The sequence below is a fragment of the Hypomesus transpacificus genome, chromosome 6 (assembly GCF_021917145.1).
Source record: "Hypomesus transpacificus isolate Combined female chromosome 6, fHypTra1, whole genome shotgun sequence".
NCBI lineage: Eukaryota > Metazoa > Chordata > Actinopteri > Osmeriformes > Osmeridae > Hypomesus > Hypomesus transpacificus.
Genome location: NC_061065.1, coordinates 10847412 through 10867631, shown reverse-complemented (window position 1 = coordinate 10867631; position 20220 = coordinate 10847412). Strand labels below are relative to the sequence as shown.

Below are 20220 nucleotides of genomic sequence, written 5' to 3'. Positions count from 1 at the left end.
TCAGCGTCTCTTAAAGGTTTTTCTGTGGCTTGATGCTCAACACCCAGACCACTGAAGGTCCCTTTCTGACATCCCACAACCGCTAAACACACCCAGATAAATCATGGAGGAGCAGCATGGAGGAGGCGTATCAGCCTATGGGGATATTTAGGGTTTATTTTAGTGTGAAACCGCAGAAGAAGAAGCAGTGCCAAGGATGGGGAGGAAGGAGGTAAGTACCCAGGTCTCTGTGAGTATGTGTGTCTGTACTGTATCTATTTGTGAATTTGTGTGAATGTGTGTGTTTGTACAAATGTGTGCTTGTTTGTGATTGTGTATGCAAGGGACTGACCATGCCAGGTCTTCACCATACTGAAGGACACAGGAGACATATTGACTGGCCTGCTGAAGGACAAAGCAGGAAAACAGGCTATACTTTAATCTGATCAGCATTTTCAGGGATCTGGGTAAGAGTGAGAGAGAGTCAGAGAGAGAGAAAGAAAGAAAATAATAAAACAAAGACGTATAACAACAAGGAATATGAGAAAGGATGATTGAAGCAGAGGTCAAGTAGTGTAGAGAAGAATTCGAATACAGCCTATGCAAAGGTGGGCTGTGACACGTATACATGACAGTCTTTCAACCTATTAAACTAAAAGATAGACAGTGACACGTACAGAGGCCATCAGCCTGTCAAATGACAAGATGGATGGTGACACGTGCAGAGTACAGTCTCTTTGTTTCCAGAAGCAGTCTGGTGACTCAGCGACTGTGTGGTCCTACCTGGCTGTGTGCCTGGCCAGGGTATGAATGAGGACGATCCACGTTCCATTACTACACACCTCTTCTCCTCTCCTTACAACAGTTTAAATCTTCTCTACTCGGATTACACGGAAAAGTGTCCCCTCGTGACCTCTTAAGGAGACTCAAACGCTCTCTCTCTCTCTCTCTCTCTCTCTCTCTCTCTCTCTCTCTCTCTCTCTCTCTCTCTCTCTCGCTCTCTCTCTCTCTCTCTCTCTCTCTCTCTCTCTTACACAAAAGCACACACACACACACTCGCATACACAAACACAGCAGATGCTCTGAAATGATCTCTCAGATCATATATGTTTACAGTTATAAAACTACAATCTTAATACAGTACAAGTGGCCTCCTCTTCCAGTGCTAAACCTGAGTTTATGTCCTCTCGGTTTCTCTCGAGTGTAAAACAGTCTCTGACTTCCTTGAAGAAGTGCAGATGAAAAATCCAACAGGTACCCCCCTCCGTCAAAGTCCCTTAGAGTTGCCTGTTCAGCTTCTGTGCCTGCCTCTCCTTGGAGTTGAAGGCAAACTTGGTGTCGGTCAGGTCCTCCACCACCTCCAGGGTCTCCTGCAGCTCGTGGGCCATGTTGTCGTAGCGCTGGGTCAGCTGCTGTTGCTCCTGCCTCAGCTCCAGCACCAGCTGCATCAGCTCTGTGAGGTGGTGGCCACAGTGGCCCTTCAGCTGCTCCACCGCCGACAGCAGCACCTCCATGCTCTTCATCAGCCGCTCTAGGCACTCCACAGACACCTCCCCCATCCTGGGTGTCTGATTCCTGGGTTGATCCGAGTGGCCACCTGGGTCCTTTGGAGTTTGCTTCTAGCGGCTAGCTTGGATCGACTTGTTCCTGAGAGAGGAGGCTGACTTAGGAGTTTTAGTTCAACGGAGATTTGAAATATGGTTCAGAGGAGATAGGAAACTGTAGATGGAGAGTGAAGAGATGAAGAGAAACACGAGTCTTTTGCTATGCGTTTCTCTCCGCCTGTAGAGTTTAAGCCCATGGCACGGATTGGTAAAGACACACACAGCTTGCGTCTAGCGTTTTATGACATCAGCTTCTAACTAATCCTATTAGCGTGTCTATACAGAGCACCATGGTACACTTTTAGGATGCCTAGATTGGTTAGGCTGAAGTATACCAGAGACAAAGAGTATTAAGTTGACATCTTCCTTCTCCTCAACTTCACCCTCACCTCTCCTCTCATATTCTCTCATCCCCTCTTTTCTCTCCTGTCCTCGGCCCCTATTCTACTCTTCCCTTGTCCTATTTTCCCTATCCTTGTGTCCCTGTTTTCCACTTTCCTTATCTCTTCATATTCCCCTCTACCTTCCTCCCCCCCCCCCCTCCCCTCTCCTTCCCCATCCTGGGTCCTTTGTCTGAGTCTGAGGACCAGATAAAAACTTGCTGCTGTCCTCACCTTTCTGACAGCTCCTTCACTTTTCAATCTCAAGTGTGTGTATTCTGTTGTCTGTGGTGGACATAAGTCGTAGATTTGTTGTAGCACGATGTTGAAGCTTGGTAAAACCGCATGATGGCAGTAAAGTCTGAAAATGAATACTGTACAGTCCCCGTATCCATAACAACCACTACATAAACAATGATGCTGCGACACTTCCTCGGCTGTTAAGTTAGCTACTGGTTAGCTAGGCTGGCTTAGCTATAATAGAGTTTCAAAGCTAGTACAATTTCACAAGTCTAAACATGAGTCAATCCGGGACCCTTCATGAGGATCTTGGTGAAGCTGGACCCTCATTGGACTCCGAGAATCCGGAGGAGAGGATTGCTGCCAGACGCCTTCGCATAGCCGCACGAAAAGAAGCCAGGAGAAGGTACTGTAGTCTAGCTGCTATTCTACAGTTGCTATTTCCAGTTCTAGCATCCTAGATTCAGTATGTCGTTTATAATCCAGCCTAGACATCGTGCTTGACCATTATCATGTTTTGACAACGACATTGGACTTGTCACTCACTTAGACAAGAACTCGGGGATGACTCAAACGAGAAGAAGGAAATCGAAGAGGAGACAAGAAAGAGCCAGATCCAAGTGGATCAGAGTGAAAAGGTAAGAGCACACCATTCGTATGTACTATTCTACTCGAATACAATACGAATCTGGTTTTAATTTAATTAATTTCTGTGTCCGTCTCTTGGCCTCAGCGGATGTTAAATTTGCTGAGCGACGGGACAGAGCTTGTCACCAACGTCATGGTAGCAGCAGACGCTAGAGAGTCGCAGTGCAGAGCAGAGATAGAAGAAGCACGCAGACTCAGGTGATTACATGGACTGTAAAGGGTAGTGTGAGACGTTGCAAGTGCACCTTCTACTGGCGATGAATGAAATCAGAATGAATATCTGAATGGAATTTGACATCACTGCAATTTACTTACTGTTAGTAATACACGATATTATCATGGTGTGTTTTCCTCCTCTTCTTTTCCCTTTTTCCATATCCCTCCCTCATTTTTATCACCCCCCCCTCCTCGCCTCCAGGGTGGAAAAGCTGGAGAACGAGGCCAAGGTTAGCTTGGAGAAGTTTGAGGATATCAACAAGAAGTGGATGGTGGCTAAAATGAAGGATATCCCTCAGGACCTGAGAGATAGTCTGATCAGCCAACAGCAGCTCTGCGGCCTGCTTGTCCAGGACAAAAACAATCTGATCACTGAGCTGCAGCAGGTACAGAGAAGAAGGGAGGGAGGGGCAGTGGTGAGGACAGAGAGTCACACAGCATGTGTATCTGTGAGTTCATGTCTGTGTAAATACCTGCATGTGTATGTGTGGGGGTAGGAGCTGAAGCAAGCGGACGACTGCTACGTCAAAGACCTGAAGAGACAGGCTGAGGACGTGGACCTGATGATTGAGAGGATGGAGGACCAGGTCAAGATCCTGAATAAGTCATACAGGGTGGAGCTGGACCAGATAGAGGTACGCCTTTGGCCACCCCCGAACCAAACAGGAATACTTTTACATGGTTCCACCTTTTCATTGGCTCTCCCTCACGGCAGTGTTTGTGGTCTGTGGTTGTGTAGAGCGCGTACGAGAGCGAGCGCAAGGTGCTTCTGACTGGAGACAGAGAGAAGTGGGAGCAACACATGAAGGAACGCAGTGACAACGAGGTAATGCATCTCTTTCCCTTCATCTCTTTTCTACCCTTCTCTCTCTTGACACACTTTCTCTTTCACCCCCCCCCCCCCCCCCCCCCTCTCTTTCTCTCTCTCTCTGGTCTCTTCAGCCCCCCCCCCCTCTTTCTCCCAGAGACTCAGACTCTTTCTCTGGCCTCCTTTATGTCTCTCTCTGACCCCTCTCTCTTTGTCACCCCCCCCCGCCCTCCCCCAGTTGGAGAACCTGATGCAGAGGATGAGGAGGGTGGAGGAGTACGAGGTCCTGCTGGACCAAGTGAGGGTGGAGGACGCCGAGGAGTACAACATGATCAAGATCAAGCTGGACACCGACGTCCAGGTCAGGCTGTCTCCTGAGAAGGAAGGTGTCACCATGACCTACACACCTGCTGCTTCACTGTAACGTAATACACGTGTGTGTGTGTGTGTGTGTCTGCTTGCATGTGTGTGTTGTGTGTGCACCTCTGCATGTTTGTGGTGTGTGTGTGGTGTCTGCGGTGTGTGTGTGTGTAGATCTTGGAGCAGCAGCTGCAGCAGATGAAAGCTACCTACCAGCTGAACCAGGAGAAGCTGGAGTATAACTTCCAGGTGCTGAAGAAGAGAGACGAGGAGAACGCCATCACCAAGTCCCAGCAGAAGAGGAAGATCACCAGGTATGATGTACACACACACACGCACACACACACAAACATGCATAAATACACAATCTCCTAATTACAGGATATGGGTATAGCTGCCCGCTAGCAAGGCAAGCCAGTTTGAGTGAGGTGTTTGTCTGTGTGTGTCTGTGTGTGTCTGTGTGTGTCTGTGTGTGTCTGTGTGTGTCTGTGTGTGTCTGTGTGTCCTAGGCAGCAGGACGTGCTGAACAACCTGAAGGTGAAATGTTCCAACCAGGAGAAGCAGTCCAAGGAAGAGAACCAGAGTCTGACAGAGGACTACCAGCGCATCATGCAGCAGTACAAACACATGCAGAAGAAGATGAGGTTCCATATAACACACAAACACACACACACACACACACACACACACACACACACATGGACAAATACACCTACACAAATGCACACAGCACACATACCTCTGTGTCCCATGTTAATACTTAAAGTGCGCCACACTCAAATCTTTCAAAAGTCAATGTTGGCTCCTTATCCCCCTTGCCCCCCCCCCCCAACACACACACTCTCCATCCAGGCACTTTGCCGCCATCGACTCCAAGAGGTTTGAGGACATGTGGGTGATGAACGAGGCTGAGGTGAAGGAGCTGGTGGAGAAGGCCCTGGACATCGACTGCATCATCTACCAGCAGCAGCTGGGCCTGGCCTGGGAGCGTCCTTCGCTGCCCTTCATGGAGCGCTGTGGCCCCATCCGGCCCCAGAAGCAAGCCCAGAGGACCGCTCGGCAGACTGCCTCAGAGCTGCTCCATTCTGGGAAGACCAACAGCTCAAGCCTGGGGACCCGGGAGGCCTCGGTGGGGCCTAGGGCTATGGTGGAGGCCTCAGTGGGGCCTGGAGCTATGGTGGAGGCCTCAGTGGGGCCTGGAGCTATGGTAGAGGCCTCAGTGGGGCCTGGAGCTATGGTGGAGGCCTCAGTGGGGCCTGGAGCTATGGTGGAGGCCTCAGTGGGGCCTGGAGCTATGGTGGAGGCCTCAGTGGGGCCTGGAGCTATGGTGGAGGCCTCAGTGGGGCCTGGAGCTATGGTGGAGGCTGGGGCTGGGCCGGGGGCCAGGAGTTCTGGGTTGGCTGTGGAAAGAGAGAGGGAGGACAGTAAGGGGGAGATGGAGAAGAAGGAGAGTGAGGTGCAGGGAGAGGTGTCAGTGTTGACGGTGAAGAGGCTTCTGGAGCTGCTGTGTGACGAGACGGTAAGGACGTGGATGTTTGTGCTGATTCAAGTTTTTTCAGTTGGACAATAACAAGTTGACTGTTTTTAAAATTTGGTTGACCTCTCCTTTCTTTCTTGACCTCCTTCTCTCCCTCCCTCTTTCTCCCTCCTCCCCCTCTCCCTCCTCCCCTCCATCTCCGCAGGGCTTCCTGATAGAGAGTAAGCTCCTGAAGCTGCTGTCTCCTCTGGACAGGGATGAGCAGTCCCTCATGAAGCTGGATGCCATCTTCACTGTGAGCCAACACACTCTCACGCACGCACACACACACACACATACACTCACACACCCAGGGACTGGTGGTTGGAGGAGCATGATTTACTCTTCTCGGTGTTTTGGTCTTGTTACTCAGGCCATGGGCATCGAGAGTGAGGAGGATGTCAACAAGATGGCCGACTTCTTCATCAAGTACCCACAGCAACAGGAAGAACGTGCGGTGGTAAGGAGGGATGAGGGAGGAGTGTACAAGTGAATGACAAAAGCAGGGACCACCTAACTAGCTTGTCAATGGAACTTTGTTTTCCCACTTACTGGTGACCCAGCAGACCACTTTAGACAATATTTGGCATGCTCTTCATCCTCCACTTCCTCTGATGTCATATGCTCTGATATCATATCCAGGAAGTGCCTGCGGATGATAACGAGGGCAGAGGGCGGAGCTGTCCCAGCACCCCAACCTCTAATCTCATCCACCCTAATGACGTCTTGAAGGCCCTCAGGGCCTTCACAGCCCAGCACCAACCTAAAAGGTCACCCACACACACACACGAGTGTGCATGTTTCTGACTGTCTGTGTGCTGATTGTCATGTAACTGATGGCTGCTGTGTGTGTGTGTGTGTGTGTGTGTATATCCAGGGGGGGCATGGGGCACCAGCAGCTCAGGGGGGGTCTGGGCCAGAGGGATGACTCTGAGGATGCTGCCTACTGGGACTCCATGGCCAACGTCATCCCAGAGAACAAGCTCAGGATCTGGGCAGAGCTGGAGACCTCGATGGAGAAGTACCAGTGAGGAACTCATGCACACCCACACACACACACACACTCATTGATGCCTCATCAGTTACATAACAGTCAGCACACAGACTGGCAGAAACATTCATACACACACACACACAACTGAAGTGAGCTCTGTTTGTTTTCCGCAGCACTGTTCTGACAGAGAGGTCAAAGCTCATGACGGAGACACAGAGTGTGAAACAGCAGAACACTGAGCTCCGCATGCTGCTCCACCAGTATGTCACCTCCAAGGTACGGGTGTGTGTGTGCTGTTCTGTGAGAGAATGGGTTCAGTGTGTGGTGTGTGTGTTTGTTCGGTGTATACTTTGTTCTGTTTTCTTCAGTGTGTGTAAGCGTGTGTGTTGCTCATCATGACCCCTCTCTCTGATAGGTCAACACTGAGCTGGAGATACCGCCCACCCAGGCGATGCAGCTGGTGCAAGAGTGAACCTCTCCAGAGATCCCCCGTACTGTACACACCCCCTGCTGGGAAAACTAGTCATGAAACAAACCCTGCTGGAAGAACTCTTTAATAATATTTGAGACAAAACTGTGAGAACAAATAAAGCTTTTATCCTTTTACAGAAGTGGTGCTGCTGTTTGAACAGTTCAGGGGAGAACTAGGACACTAGGACGTCTTATGTGTGTGCGTGTGTGTGTGTGTGGCGTTCAGCCAACGCTGTTGAAGATCTTGTTGTTTATGGCAGAGGGCATGGAGAAGAGCAGCAGGATGAGGAACAGCGCCCCCAGCAGGCTGGCCAGCAGCAGCACACACTGCAGCCTGTAGCTCCTCCAGGACAGGAGGCACAGCACGTGCAGAGGGCTCAGCATCCACGTCATACTGGTGTTGGGACGGCTGCAGGGGAGGGACGGCACGGGAGAGAGAAGGGAGGGATGGAGGGAAACAGAAAGGTGGGGAGAGGGAGGGAGGGAAGGAGGGAGGGAGAAGGTAGTACACAGACATGATGATAATAGGATAGTGATATTTGTAAATATATACATGTACACAGAAAAGTTTTCACAAGCATTCTGACTAAGAGTCACATAAACTCTGCCACGCATACACACACACACACACACTAACTGACCTCTGACTGACTCAAAGACTCAGCAGGTTCTTACCTCAAGTCATTCTGTTTATTTCAAATCATTTTTAAAACAGACGTAAATTAAATATTGGAACACTTTCAACAAAGAGATATAAATACACTCTTAATCGTACAAACAGGCGAGAGTTCAGTGCAAACATGAATTATTTTATCGTACTTTGTGAACACAGAATCACTAAAAGGAGTGCAACACAAGTCATGATGTCAGAATTACAGCTGCAAGCAAGGGATCAAACGGAAGAGCACTGCACACTGCAAACCAAGCCTTCTGATAGGGCGACAGGGTCAAGGGTCAATCCTACCCCCCTATTTTGATACCTCAGGTTCTCATAAACAGCAGCTTAAACTCCAGCACTCTAGACAGAAGGAGTTGTGAGCTATGGGGAAGCTAGCATAAGAGTCATGCTTTGTCACGTGACCTGCTCTCGAACATCAGGTCCCAGACGCATGCTTCCTCGTTGCTAGGCCCTATCGAGGGTAGACTAGGGTAACAGTCAGAGAGCAATCTTTTTATTTGAGGGGTGAAACAGAACAAGCACTGCCCCTTTAAACACTGAGTGGACAACACAAGTGAAGCTAAACCTTAGGAAGGCTACCTCTGAAGAAGTGTTCATTGAACTGAAATGAATTAAGTGAATTCTAGCAAAATAGTTATCTGTATTTAATTTCTTCATCATTTCTGTGCAAATAGTGCAACAAGTTGCCCTAGGAAATCTCCTTCATTTGATATTGTCAACAATTCCCAATAAACCAGTCATCCAACGGTTTCTGTTCTAAATAACTAAAATCAACACCAAATAAATACATAAACAAACATTCTTAGAACAGGGTGAGCTACTCAGCCAAACAGCTGACAGATCAGATCCGGGGCAAACATTCCATTTGGTTAGTTGGTCAGTTCAGGGATGGTAGTGACTGATTGGTTAGGGTCCAGCTAGGAAGCATTGGACTGGTTAGGCCAGGTGTACTGCTGTAGCGTGATTGGGAGATGATGCAGTGGGCCAGTAGCAGAGTTTGTATTAGTCCAGGGGAAAGTCTCATTGTTCAGGGAGAATCTTCACTAGCCAGGTTTGGTGACAAAGGGTGAGAGTGAATGAAGATACGCAGCTGTAGGTGAGGACAGAGGGACAACCTTGCAGCACATAACATCTAGTAACGTCTCCTCATCCAGTCCTGTCCTCTCCCCCTTTCCTCTCCTTTTCTTCCCTTCTCTCCTCCACTCCCACCCCCTCCTCCTGTCCTCTCCTCTGCTCCCGCCTCAGGCCCCAAGCATCTTCTTGACTAGGTAGCCAGGCATGCTGTAGAGGAAGACGCACAGCATGGCCAGCAGCAGCAGGGCCACCACTATCTTGATGATCAGCCACTTGTAGCGGTTACAGATGAGGTAGCGCACGGCCTTCAGCGGGCTGAGGAACCACAGGAAGGTTGTGTCTGGACGGCTGGGGGGAGGAGAGGAGAGGAGGAAGAGAGAGAAGGAGAGGAGGGGAGGAAGAGAGAGAAGGAGAGGAGGGGAGGGGGGGGAGAGAGGAAGGGAGAGGAGGAAGAGAGAGAAGGAGAGGAGGGGAGGGGGGGAGAGAGAAGAGGAGGGGAGAGGAGGGGGGGAAAGAAAGAAGAAGAGGAGGGGAGAAGAAAAGAGAGAAGAGGAGAGGAGAGGAAAGGAGGGGGAGAGGAAGATTGTTGGGGGAGGGAAGATGGTTAGAGAGAAAAATTGCAAAGCAGGCATTAGTTGTTAGTTACTATTCATGCAGTAGCCTTACTGGAGTCAATCCAATATCCACAGGAACAGAGCATCACTCCACAGTGACTGAAGCACAGACACACTTTCCGGATGGTGAGCACATGGATGTCAGGTGGAATGACGAGTGCCACGGTAACAACATGTTCACCACTCCACAGCTGTTAAGAGGCCTGGGATGGTGTGTATTATGGGATGGCACAGACACTGGCACAGAGAACACAGGAGGGCAGAGACAGGGAAGTAACCAGGGTATGTACCATAGGGTCTGCTCTCGTAGAGGAATGGGGGTGTAGCGAGGGACAAAGAGAGGAGAGACTTAGGCAGAAATGATGGAGAGAGGAAGCCAAGGATAGAGAGTGAGAGAGAAAAACAGAGAGATACACAGGAATAAATTAACTGAACTGAAACGGAAGAAGAATAAAGTACATAGAGATAAAGAGAGAGGAGAATATGAGAGATGAGAAGAAGAGATGAGAAGGAGAGAGAGAGACAGAGAGAGAGAGGTAGAAAAGAGGGGAGGAAGGAGGGGCTACCGCCGCCGTCTCAGGCCCCCAGCAGCTTCTTGACGAGGTACCCAGGGATGGAGTAGAGGAACAGGCCTAGCAGCAGCAGCAGCAGCAGGGCACCCAGCACCTTCAGGACCAGCCAGCGGTAGTTGTGCCAAATGAAGTATCGGAGGGACTTCAGAGGACTCAGGAACCACATGAGACTGGTGTCTGGACGACTTCCGAGGCAAGGAGGGAGGGAGAGGGAGAGGGAGAGGGGGAGGGGGAGGGGGAGGACAGAGGGACGGGAGGAGGAAGGAATGGAGGGATGGAGATGGAGGGAAAGATCATGTTGGAAGGGAGGGGGGCGATGCACCGAGGAAGGATGGGTGGAAGGAAACAAAGGGAGACAGGTAAAGAGATGGAGGATAAACGAGTGAGAGTGGAAGTGTGGGGGTGGAGGGAGGAGACCGGGCTGAAGGGGGCTGCATCTCCCCCAGATCTGACAGGACAGCCATGACGGTCTGATACTGGAGGTGAAACAGGCTCCTTGAGTCTGTCACCAGCCCCTTTGCTGTGAGAACCAACCCAGTCATGAGGGAAGAGGAGAGAAGACCATGTCTGTGCCACTGGTTTCTATGTTCATGTGTGTTTGTCTGTGTGTGTGTGTGACTGTGTGTGAAAGAACGTGCCTGTGTGGGTTTAAGTGTGTGTGTGCTTGTCTGTGTACTGTGTGTGTATTCTTACTTTGGTTTCTCCAGAGGGTCAGGCTCATTGCGTCCCAGACCTACTGGACACTTCTCAGCCTCCTCCGCTGTCATGAGGTGAAGCTCCGCCTCCACTTTACCCTGTGACATCACAGAAGCCAAATACTGTTCATCAACACAAACGGAAACCGTGTGTGTGGTGTGTCTATGTACATGTCTATGACTGTCTGTCTGTGTGTCCATGTGTGTGTCTGTGTGTGTGTGTCCATGTGTGTGTCCATGTGTGTGTATGTGTGTGTGTGTGTGTGTGTGTGTGTGTGTGTGTATGTGAAGGGTACCGTGAGCTCCATGTCGTCGTTCTCGTCGCGGGCCACGAAGGGCCACCAGCCCTTGACCCTCCTCTGCTTGAAGATGGAGATGGTGGGAAGGTCGTGCTCATTCTGGATCATGTTGATGGAACACTGCTTGGACGTCTTCGCCCCACGGGGGAACCGGTTCAGGTCCAGCTCTATCGCTCCTGGGAAGAAGAAGACAACAACAGCAGTGACCATATGTTTATATGTAAATCTGGTGTTCATAATGATCATTTGGTTTATACCGTACATATTTGAAGGTGACACGGAGGTGAAAGGTCGTACCCAGGAAGTCATCTGCGGAGAAGTGGTCTGCGTCCCACACCTGCATGGTGAGGCGGGCTGGGATCTTGTACTCGGTCTCATCCCAGGAGAACATGGACTCCTTCTTGGAGATGACGATCTTCTCCTCGGCCATCAGGTAGTCGAAGGGGAATACAAAGCGCCAGTTGAAGTTGCCCTCTCCTGTCAGGGAGTGGTAGTGCACGTCTGTGTCCTGCTTGTCCTCCTGCTGCCCTTTCAGCCAGCTGGGAGAGAGGTCAGAGGTTACACAGAGAGGTCAAGGGTCAGAGTTGTCAGAGATGCTTTGACCTACCTGGTCAAAGTACAGAGGAGATGAGATTGAGGACTGTGTTACTGAAGGTAGATGTCATGCAATCTATAGTCTGTAGAAATTAATTGTTGAATTCAATGTAAGGATTGCAGAGGCTGGTTATTGATTAGAGACTATTGATTAAAATGTGATCATGCAATCACTAGTTTGTAGTATGTGTGAAGTAAAGGTGAAGTCTATAACATGTCATAACAACACATGATATAATCCTCCAATAACTAATCAGTCATAATTAAATCCAAATCAAATAGATTCCCATTAACAATTTAAAGACGGCATCAAAGGACTACAGCACCAGGCACCAGACTGTAACTATCCCCAATACAGAAATAAAACTGAAATAAAACTGGTTTGTTGTTGGAGGGTCAAACGTTTAAAACAGGCCATGCACACACAAAGCTTGCGTTTTACAAAATGATAATCAGTCAAATCAGAAATCAAGTGAGGCCCTTTAAAGTGTTCCTCAATGTCCTGTTCTCCTATAGGTACTGTCCCAGGCTTAGAGGATACTGGGAGGGGAGGAGGAAGGTGTTACACAAGCCAGGATTAGTTAGGGTAAACTAGGCCTAGCTAGGGTGAATAAGGGATAGGATTATTTATGTTTTTTTATCCTAAATCAGGGATTGACAGAGTTCGTTTGGGCTGGTTGGCGTTTGTCTAGTCAGGCCAGTTTGCATGGTGGTTCCATAGAACACCTAATGGAGTGGAGACCATCTTGTCAGACCATGTGACCTGCAATGGTGTAGGAGGAGGAACAGATGTTGTTGAGGGTCAGACTGACAGGGCTTACAGAAACAGGATAGAAACAGTCCGAACCAGAGATTATCTTTAAATGCGTTTACTCGTCAGTGTATCAGTGGCAACATTTTGTTTATATGGCATTAAGGCTTCTTTAGAACCAACATGTGGAATCTCTTGGCTTATGCTTTCATGCAAGAGATCAAACATCTCCTTCTGAGTAATCTGAACCCCTGCCCTAGGGACAGTTGCTATGGAAAGACAGGACCATACCTTCCATTGGATATAGCAAAAATGCTTTCACCTTCTATTACTAAAAGCTAGTTCCTGATCAAACTCCCCACCAACTACGTAAGTCTAATATAAATACCTCCCCGGGTCAATTCAATGATCAACCATAGAAACATTTTTTTCCCCTGTAAGTAACCTATATTTGATAGGCCAATGATCCTGTATGAATGTAAAATAGATATGGTTCTGATTGGTCCCTCTCTGTAAGTGGGTGTTAAAGCCATTGTTTGCTGTGTGCTGATAGGAGGGGTGGGGGGGGAGGGGGTGGGTTTTCAGCTAGGGATCTGCGTGCTGGTTGGATTGCTGAAATTAGGGACACGTTAGGAGGGGAGAAAGAAGGAGAAGTTATGAGGGTAGGAGGGCAAGGGATAGCAGAGGGAGAGGTAAGGATGAGTGGAGAGGGAGAAAGGATGAGATCAGAAGAAGGGATAACGAGAGGAAAGGAGGAGGAGAGGAAGGAGTAGGGGATGAGGACGGGGAGGTTGGTACGAGCCATGCGATGGAGTCGTTTGTGGAGTCGTTTGTTTACCCCCTGACATAGATGTCAGACATCTTCTCTCCTGTCATGAAAGCATCGTCCTCTAGAATGACGTCATCTGTGTTCCAAATAATAACACGGAGCTCAAAGCTAGGCAACAGCAGAGCGTTGACGAGAGGAGAGAGAGAGGGGACCACAGGAGAAACACCACAAACACAGAAACACACCACAAACACACACAGAGAGGGAAAAACGGGAACACAAGAACACAAGAGTGATTAAGGCCAAGCACACACGCATCACACCCACACGGGCGGGGCAGAGCGCTGCTCGTCCCTCCGTACCTACCCCCGGACAAATATGTCACTGGACTTTTCCCCAGTAAAGTAATCATCATCCTCCAGAATCACTTCATCTGTGTTCCATATAACCACCCTGAGCTCATATCTGGGGCAGGAAGCATGAAGGAACACACACACACACAGTTGGACTTGGTGTTTTGCTTTTCCACAGTATGAACTGACTCTAAGGAGAGCAACTTACCACAGGACACCCGTGGACAAAACTACAAGTTCAGCTGATTTAAAATAAACTGTAGATTTAAATTATTTTGATTGAACATTCAAAGTAAACAATTTGTATCATTTGGAAACCGTAGCTTATCTGATCTATCTCTTGCTAGTCCGGAGGAGACAATCCATAATTTAATTTTCAGTTGTTATGGTCAGGGACCTACCTCTTTGGTTTCCGTGGGGATATGTCAATGGCAGGTCCGGGGGCTGGCATGTCCATAGGGAACATGTCCACCCACATCTCCAGCCGCCCCTGTGGAGATAACACACAATTCTCCACTACAAATCTACTGTTGAGTGAGTGTAAGAGTGTGTGTGAGTGCTTTCAGTGGACTGTATTTAGTATGTTTATGTGTGTAACATCTGTGGGCATCTGGGAGAGCATGTGACAGACCTGTTCTATGCCAGGCTTGTCTGGGTTCTGCAGGGGTCTGGTCTCCACGTGTTCAGGGATGAGTTTACAGCCCACTCTGGGGATCTCCTCCCACTGCCTCAACACAGTCAGAGCCAGGTGCTCCTCAGTCTGCTTCTTTAGACCTGGGGGGGGGGGGGGGGGGGGGGGGGGGATATGAGAAGAAGCACTACTGGTGCCATGTTACAGGACAGTAGGAGAGGAGGAAGTCTAGAAGCACCGTTCTCATCCTCGATGTCGGTGGGCCCCAGGAAGATGCGGCTGGCCACCTTGACCCGGCCCCCGGGCCCGTAGTGTGGCCCGTCCAGCTTGCCCTCCTTGCACAGCTTGGCCAGGACCTGGCTGGGCTTCAAGGGATCCCGCCACTGGTTGTAACCGTGCCTGACAGCAACAGGAGACATGGCAGGGTTAGTGAGCGTTTATGAGGGTGAGTCATTTATTAATGCTGAGAGACAGACAGACACACTCCAACACACACACACACACAGGTAATCACATGGAGTAGTTGCTGCTGATGCCACAGGTGGCCCTGTGCTTGCTGTAGAAGCGGTTCTCCAGGTCAATCTTGGTCTCTCCTATCAGGTCGTCAGTCCCCACCAGGTCCCAGTCATACACAGACACTGTCAGCATGGACTCCATAGGGAAGGTCGCCTCGATGTCAAACGACCTGGGAGAGGAATTACCGTATGGTGGAGAGAGAGATGGAAAGAACAAAAGAATGGAGAACAATGAACGTAGAAAGTAAGAAAAGAATGGAGAGCAGGTGGGCAGGAAAGAGGGATGAACAGATGGAGGTAGAGAAGAAGGGAGGGAGTGGGAAGGGAGGGAGGGAGGGAGGGAGGGAGGGAGGGAGGGAGGGAGGGAGGGAGGGAGGGAGGGAGGGAGGGAGGGAGGGAGGGAGGGAGGGAGGGAGGGAGGGAAGGGGAGCGAAGGAGGGGAGATAGAAATGGGTTAGCAGTGTTTAGAAGATTCAGTTCATTCACTTCGTAAGCCTTTTTGGGACTACAGGAAGTAATTGTCACTCCATACACTCACTTGCCAAAGACAGGGTTTAGCTGCTTGGAAATGTAGTTCTCTTTGTCCTTCAGCTCAGACTTGCCCAGTTTGATGACGATGTAGGGGTCTGCTTTTCCATTGATGTCAGCAGGGTGCAGATCAGTGGCCTGGATGACAACATACACTCATCATCTGTGGTACACACAAGGGTCAGGGGTCAAGAGTTCAAAGGTTGAGAGGCCACTCACCCTGACCACATACACTCGGACGAGCACGTTGATCGGGTCGTTATGTGGGATGCTCTGGAACATGCCCATATTAGGGTCAAAGCCCGCCTCCCTGGTGATGTCATTGGAGAGTGGAAGCTTGTACATGCACATGGAACCCTGGGTCAAAACACAGGTACAAGTGATTAGGAACCAACAACCGTGTCACAATCAGTAAGAACAACTATTCCACGATACTGATTTAATCAATTCCAATTGATTCCGATATCCAAAGTACCAGTGAAACTATTTTGTTCAAGTTGGAAAACATTTGAAGAGTTGTGTGTGAATCCACATTGTGAGTGATGAGAGTGTGGAGAACATGTCCTCTGGAGCACCTTGAACCTGCCCACAATCCTGTCGTCGTCCAGGGCATGCTCGTCATCATCCCCTGCCTTCCCTCTGTACAGGTTGAAGGTGTGGAGCCAGTCCTCAAAGTTGTCAAACTCACTCTCCAGCTCCTTGTGGTACACCTGGACAAACACACACATTCACATGCACACACAAACATGCATGCACACATTCACACAAACACAATTTTCAGCAAAAGAGCAGTTAAACATTTATGAACATTGTGGCGTCCGTGTGTGTGAATGTGTGTCTGTCCTCTATGTGCGTGTGTTACTGTGTGCGTACAGTATATGTGTGTATTTATTCGGTTTTCCACCGTACTGTGAGGAGTATGTTTCCATGGTGACGAGAGGAAGCCACACCCACCAGCAGCTCATCCACTCTGGGCTTGGGGGGGCGTTTCTCTAGCCCCTCCCCCGCGTGAGCCTTCTTCTTCTCCCTGGAGCTCTTCTTCTCCTTCTTCTCCTTCCCCCTGGGGCCTTTACCAGACAGGTCATCAGCTCTGATCTCTGGGTGAGCGAGGGAGGAGCGGAGGGGTGGAGGAAGGGAGGAGCGGAGTGAAGGGGTGGAGGAGCAGAGGGGTGGAGGTGACACCAGGTGAGGAGGAGTGATGGAGGAGCAGGAGTGAAGGAGGACGGACACAGCACTTTGTCAATCGACATGAAAGCTGACAGAGTTGCAACTTCCTGTGGAACAATAACCATGGTGATTCATCGCTAATGAGGCACTTGCCTGGTGACATCGCCCATATTAATGTCTCAACCATTGCCGATGGATATTACAACTCTTACATGAATGTGCTCTCCGATACTACATGATGATAAAAGGTTCCTGATTTTAATCACTTTGTGGAATCAGTTGTAGTTAAAGAATGAGGGTACTTGTATTTATTTAGTGAAAAGGGTTAGATTCATCAGTCAACTATCATGGCAGTGCAGGGTGGGTGGGTCAGGCTGTAGGGACAGAAGCAGAGGGGTGGTCTTGAGGACAGCGTCACTGCCCTTAGATAGTTGCATTCCAGGAGAATGAATCAGCTGGATGGGAGGGAGGGGGGCGAGGGAGGGGGGCGGGCGAGGGAGGGGGGCGAGGGAGGGGGGCGAGGGAGGGCACATGCTTTTGTCCTGCCAGACAAACAGACTTCAGCATGATTGTTCCTTTAGTGGGTCATGCTGTGGTCGTGTTGTGGTCGTGTTGTGGTCGTGTTGTGGTCGTGTTGTGGTCATGTTGTGGTCGTGTTGTGGTCATGCTGTGGTGTTGTTGTCTACCTCCTCCCTCAGCTGCTATCTCCTGCTCCTCCCTCTCCTCTGCCTCTGCCTGCGCTGCCTCCTGGGCCTTCAGGATCTGAGGAATCAGACCAACAACCTTCACATCACAGGCAGCCTTAACAACCATGACATGACCAGGCCAGAACATATGTACAGTGCCCTCCAAAAGTATTGGAACAGTGAGGCGAATTCCTTTATTTTTGCTGTAGACTGAAAACATTTGGGCTTGACATCAAATAATGAACGTGAGACCAGAGATCAACGTTTCAGCTTTTATTTCCAGGTATTTACATCAGGATCTGATGCACAACTAAGAAAATATCACATTTTGTTTGAATCCACCCATTTGTCATGTGATCAAAAGTATTGGAACAGATATACTTAAAACATATTTAAGTGAATAAGACTTAATATTTAGTTGCAAATCCTTTGCTTTCAATAACTGCAGCAAGTCTGTGACCCATTGACGTCACCAAACTTTTGCATTCTTCCTTTTTGATGCTTTCCCAGGCTTTCACTGCAGCCTCTTTCAGTTGTTGTTTGTTTTGTGGGGTTCCTCCCTTCAGTCTCCTCTTAAGCAGGTAAAATGCATGCTCTATAGGGTTTAAGTCTGGAGATTGACTTGGCCAGTCTAATACCTTCCATTTCTTGCCCCTGATGAACTCCTTTGTTGTTTTGGCAGTGTGTTTTGGGTCGTTATCTTGCTGCATGATGAAGGCTCTGCCAATCAGTTTGGTTGCATCTTTCCTTAAATTGGCAGACAAAATGTTTCTGTAGACTTCCGAGTTCATTTTGCTGCTGCCATCATGTGTTACATCCTCAATGAAGATTAATGAGCCCGTCCCAGAAGAAGCCATGCAAGCCCAAGCCATGACATTACCTCCACCGTGTTTCACAGATGAGCTTGTGTGTTTGGGATCATGAGCAGTTCCTTTCTTTCTCCAAACTTTAACCTTTCCATCACTTTGGTAAAAGTTAATCTTTGTCTCATCAGTCCATAAAACTTTGTCCCAGAATTTTTGAGGTTCATCTCTGTACTTTTTGGCAAATTCCAGCCTGGCCTTCCTATTCTTCTTGCTAATGAGTGGTTTGCATCTTCTGGTGTAGCCCTTGTACTTTTGTTCATGAAGTCTTCTGCGAACAGTAGATAGTGATACCTTCACTCCTGCCATCTGGAGGTTGTTGCTGATCTCACTAACAGTTGTTTTAGGGTCTTTCTTTACAGCTCTCACAATGTTTCTGTCATCAACTGCTGATGTTTTCCTTGGTCTACCTGTTCGACGTCTGTTACTTAGTACACCAGTAGTTTTCTTCTTCTTCAGGACATTCCAAATGGTTGTACTGGCTATGGCCAATGTTTCTGCAATGGCTCTGATTGATTTTCCATCTTCTCTAAGACTCACAATTGCTTGTTTTTCACCCAAAGACAGCGCTCTGGTTTTCATGTTGTTTTCACCTCTGAATACAGTCTGCATAGACAAAACCTATCTTACCCAATCTGAACCTGAGTGTAGACATTCAGTGGTATTTATTGATTGAATAATGTATGTAATAGGACATACCTGGGCCACAAAACACACCTGTCAGTCACATGTTCCAATATTTTTGCTCACGTGACAAATGGGTGGGTTCGAACAAAAAGGTGATATTTTCTAATTTGTGCATCAGATCCTGATGTAAATACCTGGAAATGAAAGCTGAAACGTTGATCTCTGGTTTCACATTCATCGTTTGATGTCAAGCCCAAATGTTTTCAGTCTACAGCAAAAATAAAGGAATTGGCCTCACTGTTCCAATACTTTTGGAGGGCACTGTATATTATAGTATATGAAATCTAACATTTTGATCATTTAATTAATCAGAATAGAATAAAGTGTAATAGAGTACAATAGAACACAATGTATATGAATAGAATAGGCCACACCTCCATCAGGGTTTCTATGGAAGCAAAGTATTTGGACCACCAGTCCAGCATGCTCTCATCCAGCTCCTCCTCCTCCACCTCTCCCCCCTTCTTCTTTTTCTTCTTCTTCTTCCTCTCCTTCTCTTTGTCCTCCTCATTCTGCCGGAAGGAAGGAGACACTGAGCCAGGGTGCTGATAAGGTGGGGGCTTGTCCCCACAGGTCGACAACCACTGGTTTACTGGGTGCTGGTCACAGACAGGAGACCCGAGTACTCACCATGTCTACTTTAACTACAGCATCAGACGTCTACAGGAGGGGCCACACAAAACAACACCAGTTACACTCTGCACGAAGGAAATACACAACACGCCGATCTACTCATACACCTCACATGCACACACACAGACACGCGCACACACACATCTTACAGCGTCTAATTTGACCACTGTGTCCATCTTCCTGTAGGACTCGGTATCCATGTTGACGATGACATCACCTAGGGGGCGAGAGAGGGTGCGGGGAGGGGTGTGGGTGTAAAGGGAGGGGTTAGGGCGGAACCCCCCGTTGGTGAGGACCATGTAGCCATTCATAAGTTTAGCTGTGAGGGGGGTCAGGGGTCGAGCAGGAAGTGAGACCACCACGGAGGGACGGGACAGGACAGCCAGAGAGGGATGAGAAGAGAGGGGGGAGACCGGGGAACACAAGACAGAGAAAGAGAGAGGGGAGACCGGGGAACACAAGACAGAGAAAGAGAGAGGGGAGACCGGGGAACACAAGACAGAGAAAGAGAAAGAAAAAGAGAAAAACCAGGAGATGTACAGAAACACGGGGCGGAGGTGGATGGATAGGATGAAGAGCATGAAGGGGCAGAAGCAAGCAGAGAGAGAGTGTCAGAGTGAGTCAGTGAGAAACACACACTCTCCTCTACAGTACAGTGTAGCACAGTACAAAGGGTTATACTGCAGTTTACAACACACAGGAATCATTCGAGAGGAAGCACAATCTGCTGAGAAACTGAATGAATGATACATAATATTGACTGACTACAGCATTTAGACTTGGACTTGAGAGTTCAAAAACATTGAGGGATCACAGTATGCATGTAAAAAAATACTGTCCCAGTGTACCAGTGTGTGTGTGTGTGTGTGTGTGTCTACCTGCGCTGGACCAGTG

At 48.9% G+C, this 20220-nt stretch overlaps 2 protein-coding genes across 12 annotated transcripts in view; one reads left to right on the top strand and one right to left on the bottom strand.

Moving 5' to 3' along the window:
- Nucleotides 1-2401: 2401 nt before the first annotated feature.
- drc1 (dynein regulatory complex subunit 1 homolog (Chlamydomonas)) lies at nt 2402-7247 on the top strand. Its single transcript, XM_047021219.1, has 16 exons — nt 2402-2609; nt 2754-2841; nt 2937-3049; nt 3270-3453; nt 3565-3702; nt 3807-3893; nt 4114-4236; nt 4410-4549; nt 4745-4879; nt 5088-5754; nt 5918-6007; nt 6125-6211; nt 6394-6521; nt 6629-6778; nt 6919-7021; nt 7161-7247. The coding sequence occupies exons 1-16, from the start codon at nt 2482-2484 to the stop codon at nt 7215-7217; spliced, it is 2418 nt and encodes an 805-aa protein (XP_046877175.1). The 5' UTR covers nt 2402-2481; the 3' UTR covers nt 7218-7247.
- Nucleotides 7248-7283: 36 nt separating this feature from the next.
- Nucleotides 7284-20220, bottom strand: part of otofa (otoferlin a) — a 49752-nt gene continuing 36815 nt past the window's right edge. For 3 of the 11 annotated variants that reach the window (XM_047021196.1, XM_047021205.1, XM_047021204.1), the window contains 18 exons: nt 20205-20220; nt 19476-19645; nt 19324-19353; nt 19068-19205; nt 17144-17219; nt 16245-16387; nt 15866-16000; nt 15510-15647; nt 15301-15428; nt 14762-14932; nt 14486-14646; nt 14248-14390; nt 14018-14106; nt 13333-13431; nt 11447-11688; nt 11147-11325; nt 10849-10949; nt 7284-7625 (listed from right to left, as the gene is read on the bottom strand). The exon at nt 20205-20220 is cut by the window's right edge and continues 147 nt beyond it. In XM_047021196.1, the coding sequence (XP_046877152.1) occupies nt 7439-7625; nt 10849-10949; nt 11147-11325; nt 11447-11688; nt 13333-13431; nt 14018-14106; nt 14248-14390; nt 14486-14646; nt 14762-14932; nt 15301-15428; nt 15510-15647; nt 15866-16000; nt 16245-16387; nt 17144-17219; nt 19068-19205; nt 19324-19353; nt 19476-19645; nt 20205-20220 (2346 nt within the window). In that variant the 3' untranslated portion in view covers nt 7284-7438. The other 8 variants (XR_006956192.1, XM_047021197.1, XM_047021201.1 and 5 more) reach the window with 8 other exon arrangements.

Bases quoted from the DNA above. Each gene is read 5' to 3' on its own strand.
- drc1 (XM_047021219.1), top strand. From the start codon at position 2,482: ATGAGTCAATCCGGGACCCTTCATGAGGATCTTGGTGAAGCTGGACCC. The intron at 3,050-3,269 runs GTGATTACATGG...CCTCGCCTCCAG, and splicing joins GAAGAAGCACGCAGACTCAG to GGTGGAAAAGCTGGAGAACG. The intron at 6,779-6,918 runs GTGAGGAACTCA...TGTTTTCCGCAG, and splicing joins ACCTCGATGGAGAAGTACCA to CACTGTTCTGACAGAGAGGT.